This window comes from Tamandua tetradactyla, chromosome 2 (genome assembly GCF_023851605.1).
Source record: "Tamandua tetradactyla isolate mTamTet1 chromosome 2, mTamTet1.pri, whole genome shotgun sequence".
Classification (NCBI taxonomy): domain Eukaryota; kingdom Metazoa; phylum Chordata; class Mammalia; order Pilosa; family Myrmecophagidae; genus Tamandua; species Tamandua tetradactyla.
In genome coordinates, this window is record NC_135328.1 from 45,828,545 (window position 1) to 45,847,369 (window position 18,825).

Genomic DNA, 18,825 nt, shown 5'->3' on the forward strand with positions numbered 1-18,825 from the left:
AAATTTTGTCATGTAAAAAATTAATTACGCATTCCGAACCTGGTCACTGTAGTCCTCCGGGAATTGCCTCTGCACCTCAGGATCTGTAAATAATTGACAGATAATATTAATTGGCTTTGGATTAGTGAGCAAGCAGAGGATCACACATTAATATTTGATCAGAAGATGATAGCAGCCCTGGCAGGGGATCCAAGGGGGGCAGCTGAGGCTGCTATGTTGATGAGCACAAGGAAGGACTCAGCAAGGCACTCCCATTACCCTCCTCCAGAAATATAAAAAAGAAAAATTTTAAAGACCTGATGCTACTGTTAACGTTAGACTATTAACTAATGTAAAAATCTTGCCAGTTGCAAATTGCCCTCAATATGTTTTTCCAGAGGAAATAAGTCTTAAACCTGCTTTGACTTTTTGTCTTTAATCAGAAACCTTCTTCCTTCGCATAGTTACAGATGTAGGCTTGATAAACTACCTTAAACAACAGTTTCAGATTGGGGATAGAAGGAGTGAAAGATGCATTTTTTCAGAGAGCAGACGCAACGCTTGCTTTCAAAAATAAAACACAGCCTCCCCAAAATGCTTATGAGCTTTTTTAAAAAACTAGATGAAGTTTTCTTCAAAACAGTACCAAACAGTACACTTAGAACTTGTCAGTGTAAATAAAATATGATATAAGAAATGATGTGCTGTCTGACATAATTAGTCTTGCTTGGAAACTATGTATAGCAATATACATAGTTTTCTGAAGTTTTATGACCACCTATTTAAAATAGAATTACTAAAAGGGCCACTTGATTCTTAAATCATAATTCCAAGATTATCCAATTCCACTGTTAGTCAATACAAAAGTGTACTAATTAAAAGCTATTAGTACTCCATTTGCTATTGATTTGGAAAACATCCTATTTTTTCTAATAAAAAGATTTAGCTCGGGCGGGCCACGGTGGCTCAGCAGGTAAGAGTGCTTGCCTGCCATGCCCGAGGACCCGGGTTCGATTTTCGGTGCCTGCCCATGTTAAAAAAAAAAAAAAAAAAAAAAAAAAAAAAGATTTAGCTCCTCAGAGACATATGAAAGGGGGTGATCAGAATAATATCTACCTGGGAAATCATTATCAACGCAAACTTACGAAAAAGCAGTATTTGAGAGTCTTCCCTCTAACAGTGATCACAATATACACTACTCATTTTTGATACCTATCTTTTAAAATATACTGAAATACCAATCTGCATCTCTGTGAAAGAAAATCCATGTAAAAGTTAAAACCCTCAAACTACAATGTAAGAAATGACGTTAATTATTCATCAGTGAAGAATCAAAAATAAAGCAAGCCAAGGCAGTACTCACATATTAAACTTAAATCCCAGAAACACCAGTTTTCAAGTCATTAAAGTCAATGGAGGTTATTGTTAAAACCCAGGAAGCTAACAACAAAAGCAGGAACATTCAAAACATCATGCCAAAAGCAGAGCTTCCCAAAAAAGTTAAGCTGATACTATCTGTAGACCATTTTGGCACTTGGAGTGTCTTCTGATTAGCCTAAAAACTAGAGATCAATTTCTTTCTTTACCCTCATCTCCAACTACTGGGAAGAGACCAATGGCATGTTCCGACCATGATCAACAGAACTCTGGACCAATGCCTCCTGCAGTACTGTGCAGGGCTCTCCTAGCAGGCCAGATGAAGTAGCTATTACTCGTCTCTGGATTGAAGAACTGAAATTAAACAAGGACTCCACCCTCTTGATATAGGAAGCCAGAGGGCACTAATGGTGTTGCGTGAAAAGCACTGGACCTACAGAGAAGCACTGGTCAGCATGATGCAAGGCCACAGCCTGCTACCCAACAAAACTGAGGGCTAAAAGAAGGGGGCAGCAGCTATACTTCCTAAAACATATACAAACAATTTAAAATTTAGTACAGAGACTGGGGAAAAAAATGCAATGTTAAGCCACTGAGGGACACAGTAAAACAGGTTGGTAAAGCCACAAAATAATTTAAGATTTATTCTTTTTTTTTCAATTGTCATGTGCTTAACACTTACTCTTCAACCACAAAACTTCATACGGAATCTTTAGTATCATTTCCTCTTTCCTGTAATAGCTTATGCTTCTTGGGAACCACAAAATACAGGTGTAAACAAAGGGAAATAAAACCAAAGGCTTTATTTTTCCATGACCATTTTGTGAACATCAGAAACCAAAACGTGTGGTATATGCTTCAATTTTCAAAATGTCCTTGTTTATAGGTAAGAGAAGGGAGGTTTTTAAATGTCAATATGTTTTTAACCAACTATATTAATAAGAAACTTGTCATTTTCAAAATACATTTTATTCATATGTGCAGCAACAGAATTTAAAAAAAGAGAAGAAAGCATTGATGAAAAGAAAAATCAACCTATTATCAACATACTGAAGATGAAGATGATCACCGAATGCCATTCAATAATATCCTAAACACTGCCTCAATGGTAAGCAACATAGCAAATATCATCAGCTAAACTCCTTCAATGTTGTAAGGCTATCCCTAGAATGAGATTCCAGGTTTTAACAGATACATACATTATACATAAAAGATAATACACACATTATTGGGTGGGCCACGGTGGCTCAGCAGGCAGAGTTCTTGCCTGCCATGCGGGGGACCCGGTTCGATTCCTGGTGCCTGCCCACACAAAAAATAAAAAAATGAAAAAAATACGCACATTATTGTTTACCATGATCCAAACATAAAACTTTGATTTCCTTTCTTAGCTCCCTAAAATCATAAAGAGCAAACTGCATGGGTCCTGAACATCTTCCAGAACAATAATTTAAATTAAAAAAAAAATTCAATGCTTTTTTAAAATCTAAGTTCAACCTATAAAAGTTCTATCCAATTGGCTCAAAGATCCAGTCTGATAGTTAATAAATCTCTGAAAGCCACTTTGTAAAAATTAACACAAAAACTGAAAATAATTTGCCTAAATTGTCTTAAAATGCCTATTTCCAATAGGCTAAAATCTTCTTTTTTAACATTGAGTTGTTCACAATGCCATGTCACCAAAATATCGACATTGGAAATATCTGAGTTTAAAAGGTCCAAATACAATCTGCTTTTCTCAAGCAACACAACACCCTCCTTACTAACAGTTTCAGCATGACACATGTACAAAACCTAGCACCCTGCAGTTAAGCAAACCGCCTTTAAATTTTCTGTCTGGCAGCAATCCACTTGCGTGTCTGTATGTTTTTACAAGTACTCTATGTATTTCATTGCGTCAGCTGCATTTCTTTGAGTTTTAAATGGTCTGGGAACATTTTATAAAATGTTCTATAGCTTTATATGGAAAATAACGTACACTGGAAAACTGGGCATCGATCTAATATTTACATATCTATTTATTTATCCACCATCCAATGCAATAATTGCTAATAGCTGTACTAATTGCTAATAGGTGTACAATAGAACACCTTCTTATGTTCCTACCCTCACCACCAGATGCAGCAAACTTTCAACACAAAAATTTTCAAGATGAGCCTACTACCATGGAAGAAAGGAACATAGCAATCTGCATAGGCTAAATGCTTGGCAATAAGAATACAATTACCGGCATATGTCAAACCTTTTCCCTAAGAGTGTCCCTGTGACAGAAAATTCGAAACACAATATGGTGTTTCTCTGCTTTATGTTTCTCTGCTTTATGTATACACTCTGCTTTATGTATTCTCTCTCAGAAACTTTCTCTGGATTTAAGTAATTGATTATTACAAACTTAAAAAATCAATTGCATCACCTCTTAGGAAAACTCTTTTCCATAGAAAATACTCTATTTATAGATATTTTGCCAAGAAGTGTCATAGACTCCATACACCTCTTAACCAAATCAGCCTAAAAAGAGGCAGGTGGCCCTCAAATAAGGCTTCACATCATGTCAGTGTGATGGGCTGCTACCTTCCAACAGCATCACAGCCATCCAAGAGGCTGGTCCCACCAAGACGTGTGTGTACCACCTCCACTAAAGTCCACTATAAGCTTTTCAATGTTTAAACACACATTTCATACCACAATCTCATTCAGACACAGAAATGACCATGCTTAAAAAGTTTTATATCTTAACAGTGAAAAAAACTGAGAATAAGAACGTCTTACTTTTTTTTTTTAAAGAAAAGCTTATTTTCTTCCATCTCAATAATCCATGTTTTCTAGTTTTCTACTATAACATACTTTTAAATCTTCAAGATATACCAGATTGCCACAGGATGTTTAATTAATAGAATAAGAATTTGGGCAAGACTTACTGGAAAGGTGCTATAAATTATTTTACACAGGCTCCAAAAACCTTGAGTTCTGCCTTAGGCTTAAAGTTCCTAGAAAACGTGGTAGACAGATCTTTTACAACAGAAATGCAAAATAATTCATAAAAGTACTGTGGCTATGTATGAGGGCTCATTTGTAGATTGGTAACTAGTATGTGTGTATATACACACACACACACACACACCCCAAATTCTTTCCCTGTTTTCCTCTGTCATACTAATGACTCCATTTGAAGGGGCAAGGCATGATATGTTTTTAATTGATTATTGAAAAATACACTGACTTCACTTTGTATGGAAGGCCTAAGGTACTAAGCAAATGTTACTATCTCCTATAATTGGAGTTTAGGAAACTGAAGATAAACTGCAAATGTAACAGTTAACATGTGAATCTATACTGCTTTCATTTTTAACACGCTAGATATAAAGACACTTAAAGCCTAAAAACTTTATCCAGTCATTATCTCTGGGATACTTCTGTCAATAAGAGACAAAGTATAGAACACATTAAAACTTATAATTACAAAAACCTGCCCTTTTAAAAGTGAGACTATTAGCTATAAATGATACAATCTCGTTCAATTTCATGGACTTTAAGATACTACCTACCTCTTCCCACAACCATAAATGTTAATACAAACTGTGACCAGACATAATTTTCCAGATGAGAAGATGGGAATATGCTAGAAACAGGATAAAAGTCTACTGCACTGCTCTTTCACTAGTGGCATTTTTTAATTGTATACATTAAAATAGAGGACTCCCGGAAAACTCCCTGAGATGTTATATATTTTGAGGAAAAACACTAACTAAACTTTCTCCCCAAAAAACACTCAGAAGGAAACCTTTTTTAATCCTCAAAGAGAAAATTATTTTTTTGTATAATGCTGAATATTAAAGTTTCTTGATAATACAATTGCAAACTGGACTGTACCAAACTAATAAAGAGCTTCACAGAGGCTGCCTATTAAACCTATAATGGCTACAAAAATCAGCTTCATTCACTTTATGTTGTAAAATAGCTGAATTATTCGCTTAACATTTTAATTAAACACAATTATGTCGGTAAATTATTCCATTTACGATAAATACTTAAAATCTATTTACTAAAAATAATATATTTTGAAAGGAATGTTCCAAATGTTTTTTACAATAAAAAGCCACTAAAATATTTTCCTTTTCTTTGACAATGAAACAAAACGGTTTATGCTGTTTAAAATTTAAAATTACTTACTCTAAAAAAAAATTACTGATTCCAAAATGCAGATTTCACCCCAAAATTAGAAAGGAGTCTAATTCATTAATTTAAAAAAAAAACACTTCAGAGTACTTTAAAAGAACATTCAGTTTCCAAGTACAATTAGAATTTGTTACTTAAAATCAAATCTATTCCAGGTATTAATTTTTTGCTCTAAAGCATGAAGACTATAAATGACATAACAACTTTGAGTTATCACCAATTTTAAAGGTTCTATTCAAGCCTTTCCCCCCAACACTGGCATTTAATACATTCACACACTATTTCAGAGCAGCCAGCCTGATAACATTGGGACAGTTCATCTACACCTACGATAAACAACAAAAAGCATTATTCAGGAAAGGGCAGCCAACCCACCTCAGTATGGTAAGCAATAGAACTGTACCTACCAGATTCCTTCTCAAACTAACATATTCTGCCTTGCAGACATATTCTACTCTGATGTGACTATTTATGCATAAACAAACAGCAGACACTGACCTATTGTTTTCAGTTGTTGGAATTATGAATGTAGCAGTTACCAATTAAGTGAATCAACAAGTCTTAAATGCATCAGCTGTTTTACAAATAATGAGCCCATTGACAGCAGGCAGTAAAACCTAGGAAGTTTCATCTTTCTTTCTAGAGAATGATGATTGATTTTGACCAGTAAATGCTACTATTTACTGATGATTTGAAATATTTTTCATAACTAGCTTCATCTACAAAAGTAACGTAAATCTGACTCTTGATCAAACTTATGCCACAAAAACCCAAAAAGTAAAACTAAATGAAATTCCAAAGGGAACTGTATAATGAAAAAAGAGGGTATACCGGATGAGGAAAAAAAAAAAGTTAAAAAGAATATCTTTACTTATACTTACCATCTTCCCTCCAAAAGATCTTAGTTTTCAACTTGTTATTATTTATATTTAAGTATTTAATGTTTCTATGGTAACTCAAACTTTGGAAGTCATTCCTAAAATCTGTCAAATGGATAGAGAAATAAAGATGTCATTTTTTTCTCTTAATGGTTACAATCTCATTTAATTTTTCTATGAGTTAGGATTTATTTTATCCCATCTTTCTGAATGAGTAACATAAGTGTCACACTTTTATTCCAATGTGTATAATTACTTTAGCGTTTACCCAAATGACAGCTGTGCCCTTTATGGACTACAAACGTGACATCACTCTGTATGTTCTTCATAAATAGACACATCACATCTGTCAAATTCGATGAAAAGAGATAACTTAATTCATTATTTACACAAATACAATAATTTTTATTCAGTAACCACTACATGCCCAACACCATGATAGGCATCTGATGTAAAACTTCTCATTTAATCTTCATGACAAAGCTATGATATTGGGACTATTATATCAGTTTTATGACAGTTATAGAAAGCAAAAGGTTATCACTTATCCAAAGCCAGGAAATTGGTATTTCTCACAGGACCAACGCTTAGATTTGGTTGGCCCACTTGATGACTAAGTCACAGTTTCTGCCCTGAAGAAGTTTACAGTCTAACCCTAATGAAGAATGCAGAGAATTAAACAAGCAGTTACCACAGGGCTCAGTAAGTGCTATACCAGAGATTAGTATATCAGCATTTAGCCTCATCCTGGGGGGTGGCAGAGGTTTCCAGGAAAAAGTGGCAGAACCAGGTGTAGGTCCAAGTCTAGACCAAGGCTCAATCCATTATACCACGCACTCCCTTCTGAACAATATACCTACAGTGAGTAGGCATTTTGTGAGGCAAGAGCCTATGGTTTTCTTGACTTTGTCTTATAAAATGTTTTGTCTGTTATAAATACCCTACAAATATTTGAGGCATAATAGAAGAAACAGAATAGAATAAAATAAACTCATGGGGTACCTTGTCTCTCCAACTGGATAAAAGGTCAATTTCAAAACATCCAACTGAAAACAAGCTTTTGAATGTTACAGGCTTCCTAAGTATCATATTGGCATACAGTAAGCATGCAATAAATATCAGCTGTGTTATATTATTAACCCCACTGGAGAAATAAGCAAGCACTATAAATTAGATGGCTACAGACATATAGGTGTGCCTCAAGTTGGAAATACACGTGTTCCTGAAATAAAGTTCTATAAATTCAAGTCAAATTTTCCCATTGCCTTCTGCTACTTACTCAGAGAAATTATAACTTCATCAGAAACTGATTTTCTCTATATTGTCAGTGATTCCAAAGTCCTTCAGCTACAGTTTATTTGCCTCCTGGCATCTGTTTACTAATGATCTGTAAATATAAAATGCACTAGGGATTTTCCCAGATTTACAGAAAACCTGAGGTGAATCTGTGTATAAATTGACGGACCTTTTTGCTAAATTCCTCTGCTAAGTTGTTATATTGGGTTTCAGAAACAGAATCCCACTAAACATTTTTGCAATAATCATAATACCCCCATAGCTGTCACTTATGGAAGGTCTAGGTTTACCATTCATTGCCATAGGTGTTTTAATGTATTATATTATTTAACAAATAACAACTCTGCCAGTTTAAGTAGATGCATCCTTATTTTATAATAAAAAAAGTGAGGATCAAAGAAGAACAAATTCAGAGTCAAGAAGTAAAGCTGGGATACAGGCTGGATCCAACAGACTCCAAAGAATACAAACACTAGTTTCTCTCTTTTGGTCATATTTATTTATACCCTCCTGTCTTCTAGTCATTATCGTGACTAAACAATAAGAATACAGCCAGACAAATAACTGAAACAAGTCTTCATGAAACAGGCCTTAGCAGATTATGAATAGAGCTTTCCAATTTCTCTATTCAATTCCTTTGTTAGGATATAAAGGAAATGACTGCAAAGTAACTAGCACTCAATTCAATTAATAAATACAATATTTAAAACACAATTTCATGTAAAAAATAATTTTGAAGCCTAGACCTTATCTTGTATTATCTATGAAAAATCATTTGCTAAACAATAAATAAGAATATATAGAAGAGGTTTTCCTACATAAGAAAATGTTTCCAATACCTCCAAACCTTTAAACAGAGAACCATAATGCCAAACTAGTGTATACAGTACAGATAAAGCTGAAACCCCTGCAAGTGAAATACACTATGCCAACAACAAGAAGACTTCTTACACCCAAATCCTGCCCCTCTCCACTGTGGGAACCAGTGTTGGCAGCCCAGCCTTTACTGTGCCACAAGAGAAACGGTGCCTACATCCTACACGATTTTTAATATGTTTCAAGATCTGAAAATTATAAAACTATTATGACAGTCTAGAATCCTTAATACGGCCATTAAGATCAACTCCTCCAATCTCATCTCTATTTCTTAAGCATGAACTTCCAAATCTAGACAGCCTGATCAAATTCACTTTCCCACAAAATGTGACATGCTTTGCTCATCTTTCTCCTCTTCCCACTATCAAAATCAGACCCTTCTAAAACTTGATCTTAGGCATGTAGAATTTATAAACTGTGGTCAAATGTATTTCCTTCACGAATTAATGTTCAGTTGCACTGGTATTTGGAAAAAAAAATTAAAAGGACAAGGAACCATTTTCTCCATCAAAAGTGCAATGAGTTTTAAATGAGATTGGCGAAGGAACAGTGAATTTGGCACACTCACTTGCGTTGCTCCCAAACTCAAAAAACTCTTTACTTGTTTTCTGGATCTCAAGATCATTCAGTAAAATCTTCGACCTTAAAACCTTATAGTGACCAAATGCTGGCTTCCTCTGTAGCTCTCTCAAGTGGTAGATGTTTCCTCTCACACCCTGGCCTGGAAGGGGTTAGGTAGCCTCTGTCCTCATTACCACTTCCAGACTATTCTCCCTCCTTACTCTCCCAAACCCCAAATTCTATCCTCAGGTCACCAGACCATCACTGACTCTTCTACTCTGCTGTACTCACCTTTTAATGTGAGGATTACTCTCATTCCTTGAGGTTTGTAGACCCTGGTGCCCTGTCACTCACTCTAACAGTATTCCTACCAGTCTTATTAATTTTATTACTCATACCAACGACCTTCCAAAGCTCTGAACTCTCAGTTCCTTGACCTGTTTCCTGCCAATGATCTTGTCTCTACCCAACCTCAGCTACTCAATCCCATGATCATACCTTAAACTCTTCCATTACGAATAATCGCAACCCTCTCTGTAATCTCAGTTTCAAGCATTCCAATCTCTAACCATGGCCTACCTCTTCTCTTTCTAGATCACTACCTGTTGTACCACAACTGCAAATATTCTACAATCCTACAGGGACATACACACTATCAATCTTTTTACTATTCTTCATCCTCCTCAGGTCTACACACCATCTTCCTTACCCAGCTTAAATTCTATTGTTAATAAATGTTCCTTTACATATATCCTCAACCTCGTTATGCCTCTCTTACTTTATCATCCTCCCTCGGCAAAACCACAACCCTTGTTAAATCAAACTATCCACCTGCACCCCTGCAGCTGACTGTGGCTGGAGAAAAACAGACAACTATGCTGACAAATCTCACTTTACATTCATGACTATTAACGTTAAGCGACCTTTAATGCTACTTGGTACTTACACCACATTTTCTGTAATTTAGTGGCTACTTCATACTTTCTCTTCTCCCTTCAAACTTTCAACCTCGCCACTTGACTGAGAAAACAGAAGCAATCAAAAGAGAACTCCCACAAGTCCAGTACCACCACCTTTACCCACTGTGGTAGTTAGATTCAGTTGTCAATTTGGCCAGGTGAAGGCACCTAGCTCTGTTGCTGTGGACATGAGTCAACAGTATGTGAACCTCATCTGTTGTCAGCTAGGAGGCGTGCCTGCTGCAATGAATGATATTGACTTAATTGGCTGGTGCTTAAATGAGAGAGTGCAACATAGCACAGCCCAAGCAGCTCAGCATACCTCAGCACTCACAGCTCAGCCCAGGCCTTTGGAGATGCAGAAAGGAATCACCCCAGAGAAAGATGTTGGAACCCAGAGGCCTGGAGAGAAGGGCAGCAGAGATCACCCTGTGCCTTCCCACATAAGAAGTTGAAAAGTTAGCTGCCTTTCCTCTGAAGAACTAATGAAATAAATCCCCTTTTATTAAAAGCCAATCATCTCTAGTGTATTGCATTCCAGCAGCTAGCAAACTAGAACACCCACCTATCTTCTCTGACCCCATACACTCTGCCTTCCTCCTGTTACTATAAGAAGAGTCCACACCTCTTGCAAAATCTCTCCCCCCCCCCCAACCCACTTGTGAAATACGATCCCATCACCTCTTGCTGACTAGAGACCTACAACCTCCAGATGGGTCCCAGGACCAGATAAATCCTAAAACCTAGAGGGGCCAGCCTCTCCAGAGCATGAAATGTCCCCCTATTCCATTTATCATAGCCGAAATACTCTAAAGAGTGGGAGAAAGATCAAAGGTGATGGTGGGGATATAAAGAGAAGGTAGGGTTTAACAAATGAATATGATTGCTGAATCATCATATTGATATTTCTTTTAGTCTCCAGTATCTTAGAGCAGCTAGAAATAAAAACCTAAAATTGTGGAATTATAACCATACCAAACTAATCTGTTCTACAACTAATTTTTGTGACTGCAATGTGCTTTGAAATTGAATGCTTTTTAGTATATGTTACTTTTTACAAAAAAAGTCAACTGTGATGATAAAAAAAGATTAAAAAAAAACTTCATTGAACAATGGGTCCATTTTCACTGCAAGATTATTTACTGGATACCCACTACAAGTAATGTATTAAACACTGAGAAGGCACATAGAGACAAGAGATATGGTCTCTGGTAAGACATGACAAATACACTCTTGGAATTACCCAGGTACAACAGAAGCAAGAATAGTGTGAAAGGATGGCTGAGCAGGTAGATGAAGGACCCTAACACCTAATCAAATAAGATGAAAAAGACAGTAGCCTTTGCTAGAGAACTGTCTGTTCCCTCTTCGACACCAACATAGGCTGGAGTTATCTAGAAAGCCAACACTTCAGCTTAAACTGGAAAAATCCTTCCATCTTTCTTGCTTCAATCTTTGACAAGACATATGCTAAGCAGTCAACATGGCCTTTCCTGTCCCTCACAGCCCCCAAAGTTGAAGGCATTTTCCAAGCAGTTGGGACACCAGGCCCCAAACCTTACCACCCTTACAGATGGCAAAAAAAGGTATACAAGGAAGTACTGACTTTTTACAATCCCTTAACTCCTATCATTCCCTGCCCCTCATCAGATTAGCAAAAGTTAAACCAGTGCGAAATATCTGGAGTTTGAAGTACCTGGGAAACAAGCACACTCATATGCTTGACAAATAAGAGGGCGGTTATACAGAAAATAATTTGGTATAATTTTTCTGTAGTTTAAATAGAGCCAATTTTAAATGTCCACGGCTTTAAACCCATCAATTTTATTTCTAGGAAAACATCCACCAAACTCATGGAGGGCACTGTCTTCTACTGAGAGGTTCATTACAATAATTTTCACAACAATGAAAAGATGAAACAACCTAAATACCAATTAGCAGAGCAATGGCTAAATAAATTATGCTAAAAGCCCTGCAACAGGATACTACAGAGTCATTAAGAATGACTTAAGAAAAATTTGACATTATCCAGTAAAGTTAAACATACATCTATCCCATGACCCAACAATTCCACGTCAATGTATATAACCAAGAGAAACAAGACCATATGTTTGCCAAAAGACATATATAAGAATATTGACAATAGCTCTATTCACAATGGTAAAACAAAAATGTCATTCAACAGAAGGATGACTACATTGTGTTACAATCATTCAGTGGAGTACTACACAGCAAGTAGAAGGAATGAAGACAGCTACATGCAACAAGGTGAACAACTCTTGCAGACATATTTTTGAATTAAAGAAACTATATGATCTCACTTAGATAAAGTTCAAGAACAGGTAAAACTAATACATGATGAGAACAATAAAAACAGTAGTTGTGTCTGGGGGTTTGGGAAAAGAAGTATACTGACAGGGAAAGAGCACACTGGAGCCTTCCAGAGTGCCACAAATCATTTTAATCTGGGAAGGAGTTACACAAGTATACACATTCATCAAACTGCACATCTGTACATCAAACTGTAGATCTGTGGACCTGTTAAACAATACATTTTTAAAAATGATAAAGTGATTGAGAACTATAAATGACATGAAAAGGTGCTTCTTTTAATAAATTTTAGTCGGACTTTTAAAAGGCTTCTGTATATTGAGTGTCATACAGATTTAACAAATTAACTTTTTTTACACGATGTAGGTATATTTTACATATCACTTAATTCACCCATTTCAAGTGTACAATGCAATGATTTTTAGTAAATTTCCTATTATTTCTTTTTCTTGCCTAACTGCTCTGGCTAGAACTTCCAGGTCAGTGTTGAATAAGAGTGATGATAGTGGGCATCCTTGTCTTGTTTCTGATCTTAGAGGAAAAGCCTTCAGTCTTTCATGATTGAAAATGATGATAAGCAGTGGTTTTATATATATATACCTACATATATATATACCTTTAATCATTTGGGGAAGTTTCCTTTTATTCCTGTCTTTCAAAGTGTTTTTATAAAGAAAGGATGCTGGATTTTTTTCAAATGCCTTTTCTGCATCAATTTAGATCATGTGATGTTTACCCTTCATTTTGTAAATGTAGTATAATATACTAATTGATTTTCTTGTGTTGAATTACCCTTGCATACCAGGGATAAATTCCACTAGATCATGGTATTTATACAGCATTTTTAATGTGCTATTGGACTAGATTTCCTAGTATTATTTGAGGATTTTGGCATCTATATTGATAAAAGAAATTGGTCTGTAATTTTCTTTCCTTGTAGTATCTTCACATGGCTTAGGTAATAGGGTGATGTTAGGTAGTGTTCCCTTCTTTTCAATTTTTTGGAAAAGTTGGAACAAGAATTGTATGAATTCTTCTTGGAATGTTTGGTAAAATTCACCTGTGTCACCATCTGGTCCTGGGCTTTTTTTTTTTTTTTTTTTTTTTGTCATATACAGCTTTATTTAATTATCTGTAAAAAGTCATATACTCTGGTAGAGTGACACATTGCCTATCTCAGCAGAAAGCAGATCATATGTCGGAAAAGCCCCTTCCCCAAATTCAGAACTGTGAAAGCTGAGCTGCGCCCTTGCAAGGCATCAGCTGGTTTCCACAGCTCTTTCATCCTTCTCAGGATGATAAACTCTGGCTGGCTGTGACCCCCTCACATAGCAGTAGAGAAGAGGCTGAAAATAGTTTTATGGATAGAGCTACCCTTTCAGAGTGGTCCCTTTCCTCCCACAAAAAAGAGTTCACAACTTTAAGAATCCTTCTGAGAAGTGGGTTCAATATCAATTTAATTTAGCTTCCATTAACTCTGCTGACATTAAGGCTGTATTTATTAAATATGATACTGTATTAATGCCAGCTCCTCTTCTCCCGCCCATTTTCTCACCAATTATATAATTTTTAGATCATACCTCTCTCCTTTTTTGGGACTGAGGGATGTTAAAATAGCTCTCTATCAAGACCTGGGAGGCATTTCTTACATATATTTGTTTAGTAGGTGGCCATGAGATAATGCAGTGACAGCAGTTTTGCCCCTGCAAAGTAGAGGACTGGCATTTCGTTTTCTACCTTTCTGTGTTAAGAGAATCTAGTAATTAAGCCACACTCACTCTTTGGGAAAAATTCCATATTGCATTAGAGTCTCATTATTCATGGGCTTCTAGCAGAATGTATCTATCGTCTTTTAATTAATAGAATAGTATATGAATTTATTTAAATTGAAGGAGGTGCTGGCCATCCTGCTTGCCTTTCTGTATAACAGGCACTCTTCTTTTAGTCACAAACAGAGGTCCAAACAGCAATTATGACTTTCCACATTCTCCAGTGTTGCTGTCTCCTGAAGTCACTTTGTAAATCTTGTTGACCAATTTGGAAACAAAAGAAAATGCAGGAGCCTATCCAACCTAGAAATCGGTTCTGTACATTTCCCCTAAAAACACTACTGAAAATGCAAAAAAAAAAAAAAGTCCCCTCCCTTTTTGCAGAAGCTCTACAAGAAAGCATATCTAAAATCACAGAACTATGGACACACAAAAGAGACACACGTGCTCGCACACATGGAGTTGGGAATCAAAGATCTTATCAGATACATAATGGGGAGAGCACAGGAAAAAGCTGGCAGAAGATATGGAGATTTGATCAGCTAGATGTTGGAATGTTATAGTAATGGCCTGGAAGTGGTTCTTGGTACATACAAAAAAGTGGGCAGGTGGGCAGAGAGAATGCTAATCCAGGCTGCCAGAGAAAGAGATTCAATGGCCATGCATGAGTGAAAGATAGTAGATGCCAGTTTGCTGGATGAAATGTTATATTATGGAGTAGTGGGTTGAAGAAGGTTGGACTTGCATGGTCCAGGGGAGGGAAATCATCTTAGCAGGACACCTCCATGGTCTGGGGTCTGTCCACGGCATCAGGACACTCAGGAGCTTGAGTTCCATCTGACTGATTGCTGGTGACAGACCGGCTGAAGGGACTTTCTGCAGAGCTCATGCTACTTGAGGTTGAGTGAGTTCGTGATCGGATGAGCCGGGTCATACTGGCAGCTGGTATGTAGCCCATTCCCTGCAAAAAGTACTTGAAGGCCTCGGTGAGCTTCCCAGGCTGAACCACTTGGGGCAGTCCCCCACAGTCTGCCATCTTTAGCAAAGTCGTATTTACAGGGTCCAGGAGAGAGTTGCATTCAACCACAGCCTCAACTGCAGGTGAACTGTCCCCGACTACCAATAATGTGGCACATTTTAATGTTTTCCCCGTTATCATTTTGGCCTAGCAAGGGTCTTTCAACTCCAGTTCTCTGCATCCATTATAGGAATTCAAGAAGAGCTGCAGGTTTTCTTGGTTGATATCTTGAGCAATATGCAGTCTGTAGGTTTGTATCAAGTCCTGATTGGCCTGCAATTCTTCCTGCCCAAAATGATGAGCCAAAATAATGTCCACAACATTGGTTGTCAGTCCCAAGAGTTTGGAAGCTGCCCAGTCAATCCAGCCTTTAGCACAGGGGTCAATGTTAATAAGCACAAGGCCTTCCACAAATTCTGGATGATTGAGAGCAAATCTGGTGAGAACATAAGCTCCAGCTCCAACTCCAATCCCAATAATGCCCTTCACATTTAAGTGGGTAAGAACAGCAGGCAGCATTTCGGACAGCTCATCCATTGTGGGGTACTGGTACCCTGTTGGGAAAGGGGGTGCACCTTCCTGCTGGCCCGGGGCATCCACATGACATACAGCAAAGTGCTGGGTGATCTCCTGCATATCCTCAAAATTAAAGAATGCATTGAAACAGGATTTATGGTTGAGGCCAATGTCGTGATATGTCAAAATAACTGGTCTGTTTCCTTTCAGTATGCCACTTATAGTAACATGAACTACACCATGAGTTGTTTCTATGTCATGTTCCTGACAGTCAAAGTCCTGGAAGTTTCGTGTACCATTCTTATCATTTAGAAGTGGTTTGATCTCTGTGAGTTGAACATCCTGAAGTTCATCCATGAGGACAGATGAGAGTAGAGGATTCTGAAGAATGAACTGGTATGTCTGAGGCGCTGGTACCGCCGTCAGTGCAGCAGCGGCAGGTCCTGGGGTTTTTTTTGTTGGGAGATCTTTAATGACTGATTCAATCTCCTTACTAGTAATGGGTCTGCTGAGGGCTACTATTTCTTCTAGAGTCAATGTAGGTTCTTTGTTTTTTTTTTTAGGAATTTTTCCATTTCATTTAGGTTGCCTACTTGTTGGCATACAGTTGTTCACAGTATTCTCTTATGACCATTTTATTTTTGTGGGGCCATAGTAATGGCCCCCTCTCATTTCTTATTTTATTTATTTGCATCCTCTCTCTTTCTCTGTTAGTCTAGCTAAGTATTTTGTTTGCTACAGTGCCAGAATGCAATAAACTTATAAAGGGGATTTATTAAGTTACAAGTTGCAATTGTAAGGCAACAAAAATGTCCAAATAAAGGTACTAACAAGAGGATACTTTCTTGGAGGAAAGGCAGCTGGCATCCAGGTTCCTCTGGCACATGACAATATCTGCTGTCCTTCTCTCCCAGTTTCTGGTTTCAAACAACTCTCTCAGCTCTTGTGGGTCATTCTGGCATCTCCTAGGGGTTTTCTTTCTGCATCTCCAAATGTCTGTGTCTGAGCTTTCTCCAAAATGTTTTCCTCATAAATGACTCCAGAATTCTGATTAAGAACCACCTTGAGTGGGCAGGATCATATCTTCATGGAAACAACCTAACCAAAAGGTCCCACACAACAACAGGTCTGCCCCCAAAAGATTGGATTAAAAGAACATGGCTTTTTGGGGGTACATGACAGTTTCAAACCAGTACATTAAGTGTTTATCAATTTTGTTGATTCTTCTCAAAGAATAAATATTTAGTTCTGTTAATATTCTGTTTATTCTCAATTTCATTTATTTCTGCTCTAATCTTTTTTACTTCTTTCCTTCTGCTTACTGTGGGATTAGTTTGCTATTCTTTTTTTAGTTCCTCCAGATGTGCAGTTAGGTCTTTAATTTTTAGCTCTTTATTCTTTTTCGATGTAAGTTTCGGGGCTATAAATTTCCCTCTCAGTACTGTCTTCATTGCATCCCATAAACTTTCATATGTGGTGTTTTCATTCACCTCAATATAATTACTGATTTCCCTTGTGATTTCTTCTTTGACTCACTGATTGCTTAAGAGTGTATTATTTAACTTCTGTATATTTGAGGATGTTACAGTTATCTGCCTGATACTGATTTCCAGCTTCATCCCATTATGGTCAGAAAATATGCTTTGTATAAGTTCAACCTTATTAAATTTATTGGCACTTGTTTTGTGACCCAACATGTGGCCTATCCTAGAGAACAATCCATGTGCACTTGAGAAGAATGTATATCCTTCTGTTTGGAGGTACAATGTTCTATAAATGTCTCTTAGTTCCCTAGTTAATTTATCATTTAAATCAAGTTCTTACTTTCCTTACTGACCTTCTCTCTTTATGTTCTATATATTGATGAACACGGTATATCGAAGTCTCCAACTGTTATCGTAGACACATCTATTTATCCCTTCAGTTTTGCCAGTGTTGCCTAATGTATTTTGGGACTCTATGGTTAGGCACATAAATATTTATTATTGTCTCTTTTTGGTGGATTTACCCTTTTATTAATATATAGTTTCCTCTTTGTTTCTTGTAACATTTTTCAAATTGAAGTCTATTTTGTCCAATGTATGCATTGCTACCCCAACTCATGTTGGGTTACTACTTGTAGGGATTGTCTTTCTCCAGCCTTTCACTTTCAACCTACCTGTGTCTTTGGATCTCAAGTAAGTCTTTTGTAAACAAAATGTAGTTGGAGTGTGCTTTTTTATACACATGGCTTTTTTTCTTATTCAGTCTGTATCTTCTGATTGGGAAGTTTAATCCATTCACATTCAATGTATTGCAATAAAGGCAGTACTTACTTCAGCCATTTCTTCCTATGGTTTTTATATGTCATATCTTTTTTGTCTCTCTTTTCCTGTATTGGAGCCTCCTTTTCTGTACAGTTGATCATTTGTGACGTTATCTGATCTCTTTCCCATTTCTGTTTCTGTGTATTATTATACACTTTCCATGTGGCAACCTTGTCTTTTGTATTATAGAACCTACACTCATGACCTATTACTTTGAAAGGATACCAGCTTAACCTCAATAGCATATAAATTCTCTGCTCCCATACCCCTCTAATTTTCCTCTGTATGTTTTTTGGTATGTCTTCTATCAGAAAGTATGACTTTTTGTCATTCAATTGTATTCAGGCTCTTAGAGGAATTGAAGAGCAGAGGTGAAAATCCAGTACTACTGGGTTTTGCCTTTAGCCATTTAGTGACCTTTACTGAACGTCTTCACATCTTCACACAGCTCCAGGCCACTCTTTGTCTTTTCTTTTCAACCTGAAGAACACCATTAGTAATTCCTGTAGGGCAAGTCTTACAGTGACAAACTCTCTCAGTTTCTATCTGTGACTGTTCTCACCTTCATGGTTTCTAATAAGAAATGACAGTCTTACTAAGGATCCCTTGTGTGTGACAAATTGCTTTTCTCTTGCTACTTTAAAAATTCTCTTTATCTCTGGCATTTGACATTCTGATTAGTACGGTTATCAGAGTAAGTCTATTAGGGTTTATTCTGCTTAGAGAACATCAATTCAGAAAAAGAAATAAAAGACAACAGAAAAAAATTCATATATACCATAT

General features: G+C 36.8%; 1 protein-coding gene and 1 pseudogene across 11 annotated transcripts in view; both read right to left on the minus strand.

Moving 5' to 3' along the window:
• DENND1A (DENN domain containing 1A) overlaps positions 1–18,825 on the minus strand; it is a 665,083-nt gene that overhangs the window by 441,786 nt on the left and 204,472 nt on the right. For 9 of the 11 annotated variants that reach the window (XR_013169077.1, XM_077144376.1, XM_077144356.1 and 6 more), the window contains exon 3: positions 40–83. The exons of the other annotated variants lie outside the window; for them this stretch is intronic. Coding sequence is in view for 8 of the 9 variants with exons in the window: in XM_077144376.1 (XP_077000491.1) it covers positions 40–83 (44 nt within the window). In the remaining variant the exon portion in view is untranslated. The remainder of the gene's footprint in view (positions 1–39; positions 84–18,825) is intronic. 11 annotated transcript variants of the gene reach the window in all.
• On the minus strand, positions 13,508–16,185 carry LOC143669836 (protein NDRG3 pseudogene; annotated as a pseudogene).